At 38.4% G+C, this 15,807-nt stretch overlaps 1 protein-coding gene across 1 annotated transcript in view; it reads left to right on the top strand.

The window, feature by feature from the left end:
• The window catches only part of irag1 (inositol 1,4,5-triphosphate receptor associated 1), a 43,469-nt gene extending 29,748 nt beyond the window's left edge, over positions 1–13,721 (top strand). Inside the window, exons 29-37 of the mRNA XM_088334894.1 lie at positions 1,901–2,041; positions 4,394–4,525; positions 5,704–5,857; positions 5,967–6,016; positions 6,095–6,229; positions 8,536–8,600; positions 9,542–9,664; positions 11,094–11,225; positions 11,622–13,721. Coding sequence (XP_088191020.1) covers positions 1,901–2,041; positions 4,394–4,525; positions 5,704–5,857; positions 5,967–6,016; positions 6,095–6,229; positions 8,536–8,600; positions 9,542–9,664; positions 11,094–11,225; positions 11,622–11,784 — 1,095 coding nt within the window. The 3' untranslated portion in view covers positions 11,785–13,721. The remainder of the gene's footprint in view (positions 1–1,900; positions 2,042–4,393; positions 4,526–5,703; positions 5,858–5,966; positions 6,017–6,094; positions 6,230–8,535; positions 8,601–9,541; positions 9,665–11,093; positions 11,226–11,621) is intronic.
• The last annotated feature ends 2,086 nt before the right edge of the window (positions 13,722–15,807 follow it).

Below are 15,807 nucleotides of genomic sequence, written 5' to 3'. Positions count from 1 at the left end.
AATAGAGTTGATGCCAGTAATTAATGGTGGGCAATACTGAGAATTTTGGTACCATTCTGAGTAAATACAGGGTAGTATTGATAGATACCGATCAGCTACTGATACTTTTTTGGTTGGAATTGTAAACAAAACCCTTCCTCCCTTGAGTCAGTTTAGAAAACACAGCACACATGGCGGATGAGTGGTTAGCACGTCATCCCCACAGTTAAGATTTTCCATCCTGGTTCAAATACACCTACTGGCCTCCCTGGGCTTTCCTACGAGCACTCTTGTTTCCTCCCACATTACAAAAAAAACACATGTGGCAGGTTGCTTGACAGGTCCAAATCATCTCTGGATATGAGCGTGTGAATGGTTGTCTGTGTTTGCCCTGCGACTGAGTGGCAACCAGTTCAGGGTGTCTCCTGTCCACTGCCCGAAGACAGCTGAGATATGCTCCAGCACCCCATAAACATAGTGAGGATAAGCCGTGCAGAAAATGGATGGATATATAACTAATATGAAAAAGAAATATAAATATTTCTTTTCCACCTGTTTCAACAAAAGTAAATATAGTCAAACCATCAATGCAGCAATGTAACAAAAATACAAACACTGTATAAGTATTTCAACATGACAACTAAAATATTTTCTGTTTTATATATATATATATATATATATATATATATATATATATATATATATATATATATATATATATATATATATACAATTTTTATTTCTGTTTTTTTTTATTATTATTTTAAGAAGCCCTTTTGGCTCAGTTGCCATAGTGACAACAGATTTACAGAATTTTTTTCAAGAACAGCATCATCTTTACATTTTTGGTTGGAGCTCTCTGCTCTCTGCAGGGTGAGCTTTTTCCATGTATTTATGTAAATCTGTGATGTCGCCACAGTAGCAGATCACTTTACCACACAAATTATATCGGGCATTACCCTCTTCTGTGGTTAAATAAAGTCCACATTGCTTTGCCCTTCCTGGTTGCCTCTGCCATTTTTAGCTTTTAGTAGGAGTGGGCTGGGTTTTGGATGTCTAAGACTCTCTGTTGCCCTCTCTTCTGCCAGCCAGGCTTGATACAGAAGGCCAGTCAGTGGCCAGCGGGAGCCATACAAATGTGCCTGTCGATCACCCACTCAGGCATAGAGAGTTGCACAGGACGCTGTGTGAGAGAGAAAGAGAGACAAAGAGAGAGGTTGTGCTTTCTACACAGAGAAGTGGCACTTTGAAAAAAAATTGGTGCAAAGAGCAAAGTATAGAACCCACAACAATAGTATCAATCCAATCCAAGTACTTTCTTAGCATTGATAATAAAGATTTTTCGATTGATTCGCCAACCCTTATTTGAGAGATGAAATGTTTTAAAATAAATATATAATGGTTGTCTTTTCACCCAGTACAGTACTTTTCCCACACTAAAACATAGTTTGTGACCATAGTAATAAATGGTAGTTACAAACACAGCTTCAATAGATGTGGCATCGTGTTTGGTCAACAGGAAAATTATTTTCTGGCTACAATAACCCAAAATAAAGTCGGGCTTATTTGCTGAGGAGAAGATGCAAAATATGAGTGATGTTGTCCAGCATTGACCCATCCGGTTGGTCCCAGTAGGGCGTTTTTTTTCCCTTGGATTCAGAACATTTGAACGTCATACATTTCCTTCCATTGCTCACTGAAATGTGCTGGAAAATGTGCAGCCTGGCTTTGATAGATTTACAATACAAGGTGAAATGTCAGAACTTCAGTAACTCCCTCGTGTTGCTTGACTGCCCCCCCCCTCCATGTTAACATTTAATGAATGTTGTAAACAATAAAACTACCTTCCCTTTAGCACATTGCTTTACATGAAACACAATGAAGTTCTCGGAAGAACATTTCTGTCCCTTCCTCCCTGCAGAATGCATTCGTCCAACTGTCGTTAGCCTTTCGGAATGACAACTACACCTTGGAGACTCGCCTCAAACAGGCAGAGAGGGAAAGGAACCTGACTGAGGAAGATACACAGAAAGAACTCGAAGAATTTAAAGGCTCACTTAAGGTTAGTCCTTCAAAAAAATGAAAATCAACATTTGCTGAACATATTATCATAGTTAATATCCAATTGAGTTGTATTGTTTTATATGTTTATGTCAATGGCAGGAAAAGAAATAGCAAAAAATGTTTTGCACTGCGCTTAAATTGATTTAGTTCTGTATCATTTTCTGTGTTGGGTGTGTTACTGAAAAAAATAGTTACCATTACTAGTTACTTAATCAAAAAAGTAATTCAGTTACTCCATGGATAACTGACTCCCTCTAAAAGTAACTGTTACAAAATCCTGTATATACTCGCATTGAACCCGACCTTCTAAAACTGCTTAAAAATATCCACATAATAAAAGAAATAGAGGGCGGCACGGCGGCCGGGTAGTTAGTGCGCAGCCCCATGGTGCGGAGGTTCAGGGTCCAAGTCCAGCTACCGCAGCCTCCCTGTGTGGAGTTTGCATGTTCTCCCCGTGCCTGCATGGGTTTCCTCCCACATTCCCCAAAATATGCGTGACAGGTTAATTGGCCTGTCCAAATTGTCCCTAGGTGTGAATGAGTGGGTGAGTTGTCTGTCTCTGTGTGCCCTGCAACTAGCTGGCAACCAATTTAGGGTGTCCCCTGCCCACTACTCTCAGATGGCTGGGATGGGCTCCAGCACCCCCGCAACCCTACTGAGGACAAGCGGTGCAGATAATGGATGGATGGAAAAAAGAAAAACAAATACGGTCAAATCGCTAAAGCCGTCATGTTTCTTGCGTAATCTTGAGAGTTTGCAAACGAACACTTGGCTGATACACTCCAAATCCATTTTGTCTATGGCCTCAAACCACTAAAATATTTCCCCCTACATTGCTTAATATTTTCCAATACGTTTTCCTTCTTTCCAGGCCAGGGCATTGTGTATTACTAAATAATTTTTCAAATAAAAAGACCAAAATTCATAACACATTTACAGTCATTTCTGTGTTTACGTTTGCTCTACTGATAATGATTTCCCCTTGGTTTATTTTTCCTGTATGGGCCACTCACCCTGCCCATGCGCTGCCTACCATTTGCAACATGCAACCAAACTGGTGCATTTAAGCTGAAGTCCTGATTTCAGTATTTTATTTTATAGTTGTGAATACAGCTTAGATGTGGGTATGTATGGTGGAGAGAATTTCAGTACAGAGAAATTACTGTACTCTGTGCTTGACACAGCCCCACCGTAACAAAGTCGTCATCATTTTGTCACTTCTTGCAGCTAAAAGTAGCTTCCTGTGAAAATGTTCAGTTTTATTTTATTGTCTATCATTTTTGAACACGTTTTTTTTCTTATTTAATAAGTCAAAAATGAACTTATTCAAAGTTCACTACCAGTAAGTTTTCCTTTGTAGTGCCATATATATATGCTAACTCCAGATGGTTGATGTGAGTAGCTGTATGATGCTAGCCGAACAAGGGTTCGTTAGTAGCGCAGTAATCATGTTAAAATTAAGGCTGAGTTACAATTTTTCATTAAAAATGCATTATAGTACTTGTTACCAAGGAAACTGACTGCGTTCCTTTATTTTGTAACACGTTACTCCCAACACTCACTATTTTTAAAGCTATTTTTCTTATCTCCTACATTGAAGGATTTCTGTATTATTTCCTCAATAGGGGAACCCAGACAGTAACCCAGAATTCAAAACGAGAATCAAAATACATGTAGTCCTTTTTCGTCACTTTTAGTCTCTTATTGCTGTTTGTGCTTTTTAGCAGTTGTTTTCAACACAGCACAATACAGTGGTCAAATAATACACTGTCCCTTTGCATGTGTACTTTATCATGTTCACGGTTCAAGGATCCCTTACCACTGAGGATGCAACTGTCAGCAGCTTTTTCCACTGCTGATGGTTCCTGTCCTGCGTTTGGGTCGTGGCAAAGTTAGTACCAGTCCATTCCTTGATGTTGTCGGCCCAGTTATTTTTCTGTCTTCCGCTCTTCCTGCCCCCTTGGACTGTATCCTGGAGAATAATATTGGCTAGTCTCGTGACATGACCATACCACTGCAGTTTTCATTTGTGCACAGTTGACAACAGTTGTTTGTAGGGTCCACTGTGCCCTCTGATGGTGTTGCGCACTGTTTCGTCTGTGTGTGTAGGTGATGCCTAGAATTTTCCTGTAACATCGCATCTCCATGGCCTGGATTTTTGTCTCCAGCTTTGCTCTGACGTTTTCAGATGTGTTTGGCAAGCGTGGCTGTGATTTGAGCTATCCTGGCCATGATTTCTGATTCTGCCCCCTCTTCTAATATGACAGCTCCAAAATATTTAAATTTGGTGACAGGTTCAAGCATTTGTTGGTCTGTTTTGAAATTGCTAATCTTCCTTCTTCTCTTTCAGATGACTGCGCCACAGTGGCAGAACCTTGAGCAGCGTGAGTCCTACCAGAGGCTGATTGAGACTTTGGCAGTTCTTCATCGCCTGGCGACTCGCCTCTCGAGCAGGTCCGAGATAGTCGGAGCTGTTCGGCAGGTGCGCTCACAACTGTCTTTGTCTATTCATTCTATTCATATACATTAGATGCATTACAAAAGCTGCCCAAAGTATGTAATTAGCAGTATGACTGATACTAAGTATTGTGCAAAACATTGTAAAAATATTACTGAGGAGCAATGTTTGTACATGTTGTGGCACTGTAATGAAACCTTTGCCTCTAATAGTCCATTTTGAGAATTGTGCTTTTTGGCTTGCTTATGGTATGTTTGATGATGAATGCTCTAACTCAACATTAGCACAGCCAAAACAAACATTTACTGTTGCTATTTATGAGCGTATACTTCCAAGTGAATTTGTTTCCTGTTTATCCTGCAGCTGCACAATTACTCATGGGAATCTCCATGAGGGAGAAAAAGTATCATCTTGGATGTTCCAAGTAGTTATTTTCCTTTGATATATTGCAGGTTCAACAAGCATCAAGCCTGGGTTTCATCTACCCCCCAAAAAACCCTCAAATCTGTAATGTTATTTTACTTAAAGGGACACTGTATAATATTTGACCACTAGATGTCACTGTATTGTGTAATGCAGCCAAAAACGAAGAGGAAGATTACAAACTATGGAGACTCAAAGTGACCAAAACGGACCATTTAATTTCTTATTTTGTGTCCAAGCATTTTTAAGTCTTTTGGGTACACATAGAAGCAAGATTTTGGAACATTATGTCAGCCCCCTTTAGTTGAGGCTCATGTAAAGGCAGATTTCTCAACCAACAAGTATTCTTTTAAATGCATGTTAATATGATAGCACATTTTTTTTAAGAATTAGTTTTTTTAACCACTAGGTGGTGCTTTTGAAGGGACACTGTAAAATATTTAACCACTTGATGTTGCTGAACTGTGTAGTGCAACCAAAAACGACTTCTGTAGAGCACAAAAAGAATACAAACTACAAACTACAGCGACATCTAGTGATCAAAGATGACACATTAAGCTAGCAGCTGTCATATGAACAGAAGGTAGATCAGAGGGGTACATACATATAAAAGAAACATTAAATAAATAAACTAATACAAACAAAAAAACTATTGATATAATAACTATAATAATAAAACAAAATAATACAATACATTTTAAGCAAATGGGTAGACCAAGCAAAATTTGCGATTATGTACTTTGAATTTATTTACTTATACATATATTTTTCTGCTACAGGAAAAACGCATGAGCAAAGCTACAGAGGTCATGATGCAATATGTTGAAAACCTTAAGAGGACATACGAGAAAGACCACGCCGAGCTGACCGAGTTTAAAAAGCTAGCCAACCAGAACTCTAATCGCTGCTACGGAGGCTCTGTCGAAACTGGAGGTAGAAACATGCAGCACATTATTGTCTAGTCCGCACTATGAAATTCTAAGACCTAGTCCATTTTGGATTGTATTTATTGAATATAACTTCTGGCTGTTTCTTCATCAAGATGATGGAGTATCTCGGGCTTCAAGATCCATGTCACTCACTCTCGGAAAGGTAGCTGAAAACCCAAGAGCGATATCCCAGACTTATTTTGGGCGTCAGATGAATAGCAGTGTGTCATCTGTTGCGTAGGCTCTGCCCAGACGCAGGGTGAGTGTTGCTGTTGTGCCTAAGTTCAACCTCCTCAACATCCCCGGTCAGGCGCCATCAACTCCCGCCCACAATGCCCCAACCGCTTCTACACCTGGGGCAACGCTTCCCGCCTTGGTGAGTTTTGAGTTTCCTAATCTCGATCAAATAGGATAGTTCAATGCAACTATTGTTTTTCCACCAATACATATCTAGAGAGATTATTTGGGTGGTTGTTATTTTATTAATGTGCGTGCAAGTGAAATCATAAAAACATCTGCCACCAAGAGTTCTATTCAAAGAACCACCCAGAAAAAACAAAAAGACAAAAAACCTACACATACACACATGGATTTCACACTAAGATGTTGTGTGGGCTGAATAATTCCAACCCATCCATCTATCCATCATCTACACCGCTTATCCTCAGTAGGGCCGCGGGGGTGATTGAGCCCATCCCAGCTGTCCTCAGGCAGTGGGCAGGGGACACCCTGAACTGCTTGCCAGAATAATTCCAACCACCAAACACTTTTTCATGGCTCTATAACATGTACTACAGGTACAGCTAAAGGCCCGGACACACAGCCTTTTGCGTCTGTATCGCGGGTAAAATTTTGCGATTTTTTTTTTTGCCCGTAGTTGCCCGCGGTGGAAAATGTGCAAAATTGGTCAGCGACTGTTCCGCGTCCTTCCGGTGACTGTTACGCGTCCTTATCGCTGATAACCGCGGCTGCATCGCTGTGCCGCCCGCGGTTACCCGTGGTCTAAAGTTTTGAACAGCGCAAAACTTTTTCGCGCGGCCAACCGCGTGTGAATTTCTTACCGCATGTAAAGCACGGCTGTATCTCGTCTGTATCGCGATCTCAAAAGCGTCCAACAGTGTCTGCTTCACGGGCAGAAATTTATGGCCGTGATTCTGCCTCGATACGCCCGTGAAAGGCTGTGTGACCGGGCCTTAAGAAAGAATTGTTGAAAACCTCATGAAATTGCTATGTAATTTTGGAATGTAGCCAGATTTTACTCACCAAATCTCCTTTTTATCTCTCCACAAAATCAATCTTCGATTATTTACTCAAGAAGATTTCAATTACTCTGTTTATACAGGTTCTATGTGTTTCTGTTCCATCAAAAAGGTTTTTTTCTATCGCCTTTGAAGCTAATGTTATTAAGTCGGGCCTGTCCCGTTGTATTTCTGGCGAACGCATTTGTCCGATTTAGGGCTGAAAATGTTTGTTCGACAGAAGCATGGGAGTACTGTGTTTTCCTTACCTTTACGTTGTGATACTTTTATTACCGCCTAGCCAATCATAGTTAGTGAAACCTGTGACGTTTCCCAATCAAAGGAAGCTGACAGACAAATTGGAATTATTTAATAAGTATTCACGGACAAAATATCAGACTTTTTTAGGCCAGCAATGTAGGCCTTGCAAGCTCTGACGGCCCACCACTGATATAAAAACAAAAATGTCAATCAATCAAGGTAAAATGAATCAAATACATTTTAGGAAATATACACTTCCTCCATACATTACAACCTTTAGGAGACATATTTATTTTCCAAACAAAAAATATCTTACCACAATTCTATACTATCTACGTGACCTATAAATATTAACAATATAGATGCAATATTTTTATGTTCATGTTGAAGGGACAGTGTGTTTTATTTGATCACTAGATGTTGCTGTATTGTGTAGGGCAACTGAAAATGAGTGCTAAAATACACAAAAACAATAAAACTCAAGCTACTCAAAGGGACCAACACACATAACTTTAATTCTCATTCTTTTGCCCAGCCTTGTGTAACATTTTTCATTTGTTGGGTTACCTGTAGCAGCAAGACAGCGGTCACTTATGTCACTTCCCAATAGGTAAGGCTCATGGTATTTCAAATAAATGCTAATTTTTCGACCTACAACTATTTAAAAATATGAAAACCTGATGCATTTTTGCTCATTGTTTAAATTGATATTGTTTGTTTTAACGAAAAATGTTCTTTAACCACAAGAGGCGCTAAATTATACACACTGTGCCTTTATTAAATTAAAATTACGGCAAAATCCATGTTGGGTTTTTTTGTTTCTTTTGTCTGTTTTTATATGTTGGTAACAACCAATCACGACTCAGCTTCAAAAAACAGCAGTTCCATGACTGGTTGTTAGCAATTAACAAAATGAAAGCCCACGGAATCAATAACAATAAGTGGATTTTGTGGCATATTTCATATTCCAAAAGGTAATATTTTTCACTACACTTCTTTTATCTTTGTAAAGGACTCAACAGTAAGCATACTGTTGTACGGGGAATTACTGTATGTTGATTAATCCTTAAAATGATTATTTTGCAAAACAAAAATCTGCATGGACAATCAATAAATGTGGAAGTATGTTGATTTGAGATTACAGGATGTTTTATTAATTTGATGGCAACTCTCGTCCTGTTAGAGTGAAGCGAGTGATGTGAAAGGAAACTCTTCACCAGAGTCTGCACAACTGGCAACAACAGAGTGGTGAGTTTTGCACATTGACACACACCCTTGACGTGATTCCTGAGGTCACCAGTCAGGCTTCCAAACAATGGCCCAAAAAATGCCTCAAAAGCATTTTATGTGGCGGTGGGAATCTTGTTTATGTGACCTAGAGGATGTGTTAGAGTGCTACAAAGCTTGAGAAAGGTGGAAATGAATGGGGAAAAAAAATCATCGAATGTCACCCAAGTTCCTCTCCTGGCATGTAATCTAAACACAAGTTTTTCGACCAAGTCCAGACACAGCACTGGATTTGGATCCTGGTCACAGATCGAGCCGCCAGGCTGTGCCAAATACTGAAAAGAGCACTAACAGGCAACTCGACTGCAACCATTTTTCTCTCAGGGGCCTTATTCGCTTGTAATTTTGCAAAATGTTGGGTTAACCCAACCCATTGGATGATTTTAATACAGTCTTCCATAGTTTTTGGAGTAAAATGTCAAAAAATAAATCGATTCGCTGGGTCATATGTACCAAAAGGTATGATTTTTAAAACAACTGCAAACCTAATGCCCCCCCCGCCACTAGAGGGCGTAAGTGTGTTAAGGAGCTGTTATCCTGCACTGCCATAACTTTTGTTACATATTTCTTGTTTTTTTTTTTCAATTTCAAACCAGTACAACAATTATTTCATAAATTTAAAATCTGTGTTTGCATAGCATGGTGAGTTGGTTCAAGTGTACAATTTTTGGGGGTGAGACCTCAAAATTGTCCCTTTTAGCATTAATGTATACCTATAAAAGCATTAACTTAAAACTCATTTTCATAATTCTGTAGATGAAGCACTTTTTATTTTCCCCATTTTGTCTTTGGACTGACAATTTTGTAGTCCATCGGATTTATGTTTTGAACAGCGCACTATCAAAATGATAGCAGGGATGCAGCCAAACCCTAACTGTGCTTTCCTATGCAAAACAATACAGTGGGAAAAGCGCCCTGGAGCAGGAAGGTGAGCCGGCCAAGCCTGCTATCAACTTGGAGGAGATCAGGGCGGAAATCAGGGCAGAGCTCAAGGCAAAGATTGAGGAAGCGGCGTACAATAAAGGGTGAGGCCTTCGCTCTACGTATAAGGACTGTTTTTATCACGATACATTTTGAGGTCATATGTACTCATCGGTGTGCCGTGCATTTCACACCGAGGCCTTCAGTAGTGCTACCTCTAAATCAACCCCAACCCTCAACAACTATTCAACGGCTATTAAACATTTACTGCATCTAGCTGCAACACTTAAGTAAATGCATCAATATAACCTCATATAGTTGCAATTTATATACATATATATATACATATATTTATATATATATATATATATATATATATATATATATATATATATTATAAACAACATTTAACTCACCAAAAATCATTTTTATCTTTGCACAAAATCCATCCTCCTTTCTGTCCTCAAGAAAATTTCAATTACTTTGTCGTACAGATTCTCTGTGCGTTTCAGTCTCATCAAGAAGTTATTTTCAGATATTTTATTTTCTTCACTTTTTCACTGTGATACTTCTGTTACTGCCCCCTAGCTAATCATAGTTTATGAAACCGCTTACATTTCGTTACAAGAAGGCCCTGCTCCGCCATCTCTGAGTCTAATTGGCTAAACCAACAGGTTTATCGACTCTTGTGTTATGTCTCAGGGCCTGCAGAACTTATTCTTAAAGCCACCGGTTAGTTATCTGACCATGGCAACAAGTAATGGCTAATATGTGATTGGTAACATTTTTGAATTTGAGAGCAAACATGTGGAAGCAGTGCAACCAGGGGAAAAGCAATGAAAGGGAGATGACAGACAATTTGGAATTATCTTATAAGCATTCATGAACCAAATACAATTAAGATCACAGGATTCAGATATTTTTTAAGCCAGTAGAGAAAGCCAAGCCCAGTCATATTTATTTGTAAAGCCCTTTATCACAAAATGCTCAAAGGGCTGTACAGAGCACAACAGGAACAACAAAATAACTAGTAAAATATAAGATCAGCTATATAAAATATTTTTGTAGGAACGGGAATATTTTAAGCAATCTATTGATAAAGTAATATTCCTGACCTTTGCTTTATACCCTACTTAGATTCCCAAACGAGGGGCGGGTGATACTTGGAATTTTGGGACTGATCCGATTCAAGGAAATACACAAAAGTATGAATCGATACCAATCCCATACCAATACTTTTGTTTGGAAATGTCATGGCCATTGAATAATTCACCCCCTTGCAGTAGTTGGTTTAACTTCTCTCTGTTAAATAACTACAATGTATGTGCTAAAGATATATTTGACAACTTTTTTGTGTGTAATTGGGTCATTCCAGAATGTTGATGAGCCTTTTCCTCATCGGAAACAATAAAATTGTTTTCCAGGATCCACCTGTCACCAGTACAAAAAAATTACCTGTCTGACTGTGACCTTTCACTTTTGCGGGTGTTTGAACTCGCTGGTAAATGCAACTACATCAAATATTTTCTGAAGGTACGAAGAAGGACTGAAGCAAAACAAAGCAATCCAGGAAGAAAAGATTAAGGAGGCAAACGAAGCTGCAGGCAAGCTGCTGGAATCGAAGATAAGGGATGAAGAGAGCGGAAAGAAAATCAAAGCAAGCCGGTAAAGGCACTCAATACAATGCTGTACATTTGTCACTTTACAAGCGAAGTGAAAGTCAACTAGTAATGCATGTTTGGTGTCCAATTTCATTTTTAAGGCCCTGTACAAGTCATTTTGTGTTTGTAGTAGAGGTAAGATCTTAAGCCAGAGTTCGAGCCCGAACTCAAATTTCAGCACACTGGTTGAAAAACACTGCTCTACAGATATAATAACCCAACAGTGTTTAGACTAGTGCGAGCTCATTAAACATTATATAAGGGTAATTCCTTTTTTTAATTGATCTCTATCAGGCTGTCTTGGAGCTAAGCTACTATATGAAAAGCACACTTAAAGTTTAGTTTTAATACACATTAATTCCAACAGATGCAAGTAGTTTGTCTCCTTTTTTAACTACAGGAGGATCGAAGAGGTGCTGGTTCTTCTAAACCGCATTTTTCCAAGGATTTCGTGGAGCAGGCGGCTTCTCTGGATGGTGCTGGTGTTTTTTCTGGTGATGTGCTTGCTCATCAGCATTTTCACATTCTTCTCTGGCTACCACAATAGGCGAGATGACACATGAGGACACACGCACTTTACTCAGGGCAGAACCCCGAAATATGCTTCACATACGGCTCTCGGCCTCAATTCTGTTTATTCCGAAGGAGGCCTTATGTTTAAAGTTTGTTACAGTAGGCACTTGCTCATTTGTACTTGGGGACCAAATACAATTATGGTACATGTGAATATAATAAAATGGCACTATCGATATGAAGTGCTGGCATTGATTGCAGCATGCATATTTATCTACAAACACGTGTAACACATGTTTCAGGTCAAACAGATTTATTAAAGGACCTTGACTACCAGTTGATACTACGGAGCAGATATAAGAGAGCATATGTATTTTGGTTAATATTTTACGAAAAATGTGTTTTTAAATATTTATATATTGAATAGAGTTGAGATATAGGGAAACCTTAAAGTCGCAAGTGTGCCCACAAAATTTATACTACAAAAAACTATCATCGGAAAGAAAAACATTTCCAGGTATGGGGTTGTAAACAGTGGGAAATACATGGAAACGAAAGTGATCACAAACATTTACCCAATGCTAAAATAAACTCCCTACAAAGCACTTATCGTTTTAGCACTGGCTTTAAAATGTGTCATTGTGAGAGCATCTGTCTGTGAGGGTGTCTGCAGAGGGTGAGTCGGGTTGTTTTTAATGCTTTTAGTTTATATCCATGACTATTGTCTGAATGTTCTTTTCACATCAAGTTTTTGTTTTCCAATAACCTCCACAAGATGGCGACAAAATAGAATCTAAATTATAGTGGAACGTGTCCTGAATCCACATACGAGTGCAATATAGCAGCAAGATTTTTTTTTCAATTATAATTTGACAGTGGAAATGTTTATAATGTGCAGTACTTTTATTAGTTAAACAAATGCTTGAGCCTGTAAGTTGGGTTTGCTCTTTGGTTTCAATATACGGTACTTTACAATAGAGTATTTAATAAATAAATAAATAAATAAATTGAGGTTTATACCTAGTGGGTTTTGACTATCGTAGGACTGTTTTTGGATTACTGTATTTTAAAAGTGTATATATTGGTTGATTAATTGAGAACCTAGGCTACAAAAGATACAGTCTTACTCCATTAGCAGAAGGTTTTGCTCAATTTAAGTTTTGTTTTCTTATTTTAAGATGTTTTACCTTGTTCCAAAAATTAAATGGCAAAAATCTTTTCTAAAATAAGCAAATGGTGGATTATTTTTTTTCCAGCTGCAGCTCATTTTTTTAATTCAATGTCTGGCACCACACCGTGTAGCAGCCCAGCTATGCGTACGCCAATTTTGTTAGCTAGCCGGCATCAAGCATCTCACTCTCACACAGCAATCCATCACTAAACTCTGCAGATGGTGGCGTTGTAATGGATTTCAACATCCAACCAGACTTACGATATGTTCAAGGTTTGAAAAATGACACATAAAATAAGCAACATTGTTGACAATGTGTTAAGATTTATTTAATTTTGCAATGTATTGCTTTGAAAATAAATAATATATATGTATGTGTTTTGTTATTTTGTATGTCTGAATGTGTTGCTGCACTACTTGACTATTGATACTATCTGTTGACATGTCTTTAGAAGTAACCATTCCTCATTAGCATTTAAGAGAAAGCAGACTTTGTAAGGCAAAACTGTGGGGTTTTGAATACACACATTGTTTTATGATGGCAAGAGTATCAGCCTTAAATGGGATCATGTCACTTAGTAAAATTTTGAAACCATTTGAAAGTCAGCAAGTTTTAGACTTTTATGTTCCGCTGTAGTTTCCAGAGTGGAATTGTTTGTTTGTCCCATTTCTGACTTCTGCTTCAAGGCACCAAAACAGCTTTGTTTTGATTATTCTTGCACGTGTGTCTACTTTGGGTGTCAATTCGACAGAGATTTCCTCTGCCATTGCACCTTAAAATAAAGGTTTGACATTTTAATAAACTATTGTACATTCTTCTTTTCTGAGGAAAATGATTATGGTGTCAATCAATTACTAGCAGCTCACTCATGCACGATGTGATGTTCGTAAAAAATGAAAGTGAAGTTGCTGGGCCTGCAGCAGGATGTTATTGTGCTTAGGCATGAATCACGTGATAGATAAAATTCTGCAAAATGGCAGGGTCACTTGAGGAATTCATCGCCCTAACAATGGAGAACCTGAGGACTGACAAGGAAACTAAAATGAGAGACAAAGGGAAAGATGGTGGTCATCAAGGTCAATCGTATTGTGAGTATACAATGATGAATAAGCAATTTTCAAAGAAAATGTTTTGTATTGTAATTGATGGCCTTAGGCTAGAATCAATAATTATAGCTTCAAGCATTTAGTGCAAATTACTTTATTGGAGTGTATAAATTCACCGTGAGATGAAGAAAACTAACTGCTTGGATGAGGTAAATAACCGCCATATGACTGCTTATATGGAGTTTAAATTCCCCACCTTGAGAATTTTCATTGAACTGTGCACAAGGAGTCATAATCAGGTCGAAATGTACAATGGTGTTAGAGAATGCTCATCCACACGGATCTTGTGCTTGCGTCATTTGGTGTTTTTGTGGATGAGGGGTCATGTTAGGATCCTGAAATTAGTGGCATGTCCCCCACGAGAGGAAATCCTTCTGACCGTACTTGTGTTGTCAAGTGTCGATGACAATAAATGTGTTTTTGTAGGTCAGCCTATGAACATTTTCAAAAACTTCTTAAACACGCATAATTTTTGTAACACTATTGTTGCACGTGTAGCTCCTCTTGCTGTTAGTATTTCTGTGTTCAGCTAAGTCACATTATTTCTTCTCCCATTATTTTCATTACTAATTCCATCAAAATGTATTTATTGTAAGAGTAAGAAAATCAGAATCCTATGCAAAGCGTCGCGCAAGCATGGCCCAATGGTTTCTCCCTAGCCACACCTCCTTGTATTACCGACCAGCAACAGTGGGAAGGGCTGAACCATTTATATTTGTTTTTTTTTTATGTTGAAGTGGGTATTGGAATGTAAATTCGTACAGAAGGTGTTGACAAGTGAAAACACCAAGGCACAGCAGAGGTGGTTGAGGCAAAGACAAGGAAGAATAAAGAAGAGTTAAGCGCGGCACTTGACTGGGTGTACTTCTATTTCTTTTGCAAGCTAAATGCGACAGTTTATTGTTGTAACCAATTCCAACGTTACTGTTTTCAAGTGAGTGAAATAAAACCTAGCGAAGTAAGTCAAGTCATTTTTATTTGTATAGCCCTTAATCACTAAAACTATTGTCGCATATATTACGGCGCAACAAATGAAGTTCAAGGTGATGATGTTGTAAGCAGGAAGTAGGTTCCCAATTCTTTTAAAAATTGTTCCCCTTCTTTCACCAAAGAAGTGAAAAGGGAAGGAAAGATAAACAAGACAAAGTCAAAGTAAACATGAAGTAATGGGATTGTGCCTTTGTGCGATGTTTTAACAGTCGGTGTTTAAGTAATGCAGTATGGTGCTACTTTAAAGCTTTTGTGTGCTATTAGTACTACTACAGGGGTGTAAAGATGAATGGATTGATATGAATGGGTCGATGGCTAGCTCAATGACAGATGCAATCACGGACGGAAAAATGACATCTGTATGGATGGTTGCATTGCTAGTTAGAAAGGTAAATGGACAATCACTGCATAGATAGACAGGTGGATGGATGAATGTGCAAACGAATGGACGGATTAATTGATTTTGATTCAGATTCAGATATACTTTATTGTCATTCTTGTACACGTGTATACAGAACGAAATGTCGATACATCTGACCCGCACAGTTTCCTTGAATGTACAGATATAAATAAAATGTTGTATTGAGTTGGAGTATTGAATTACTAATAATATACTAAATAATTATAGCTATGTATAGTATTATACAGTAGTGCAAATAGTGCAAGAGGAGCAGCTAACCAAATGTGCAAAATGGGCAGTCAGGTAAACAAGTCACTATACAATAACAATAACACTGGAGTACGATAATGCAGAGGAGAACAGATGTGCAAAGGAGTGGCTAGGTATAAGAGAATTGCCACTAGT

This window comes from Urocampus carinirostris, chromosome 4 (genome assembly GCF_059441175.1).
Source record: "Urocampus carinirostris isolate Australia breed hairy pipefish chromosome 4, RoL_Ucar_1.0, whole genome shotgun sequence".
Classification (NCBI taxonomy): domain Eukaryota; kingdom Metazoa; phylum Chordata; class Actinopteri; order Syngnathiformes; family Syngnathidae; genus Urocampus; species Urocampus carinirostris.
This window is presented reverse-complemented; position numbering and strand designations above follow the sequence as displayed.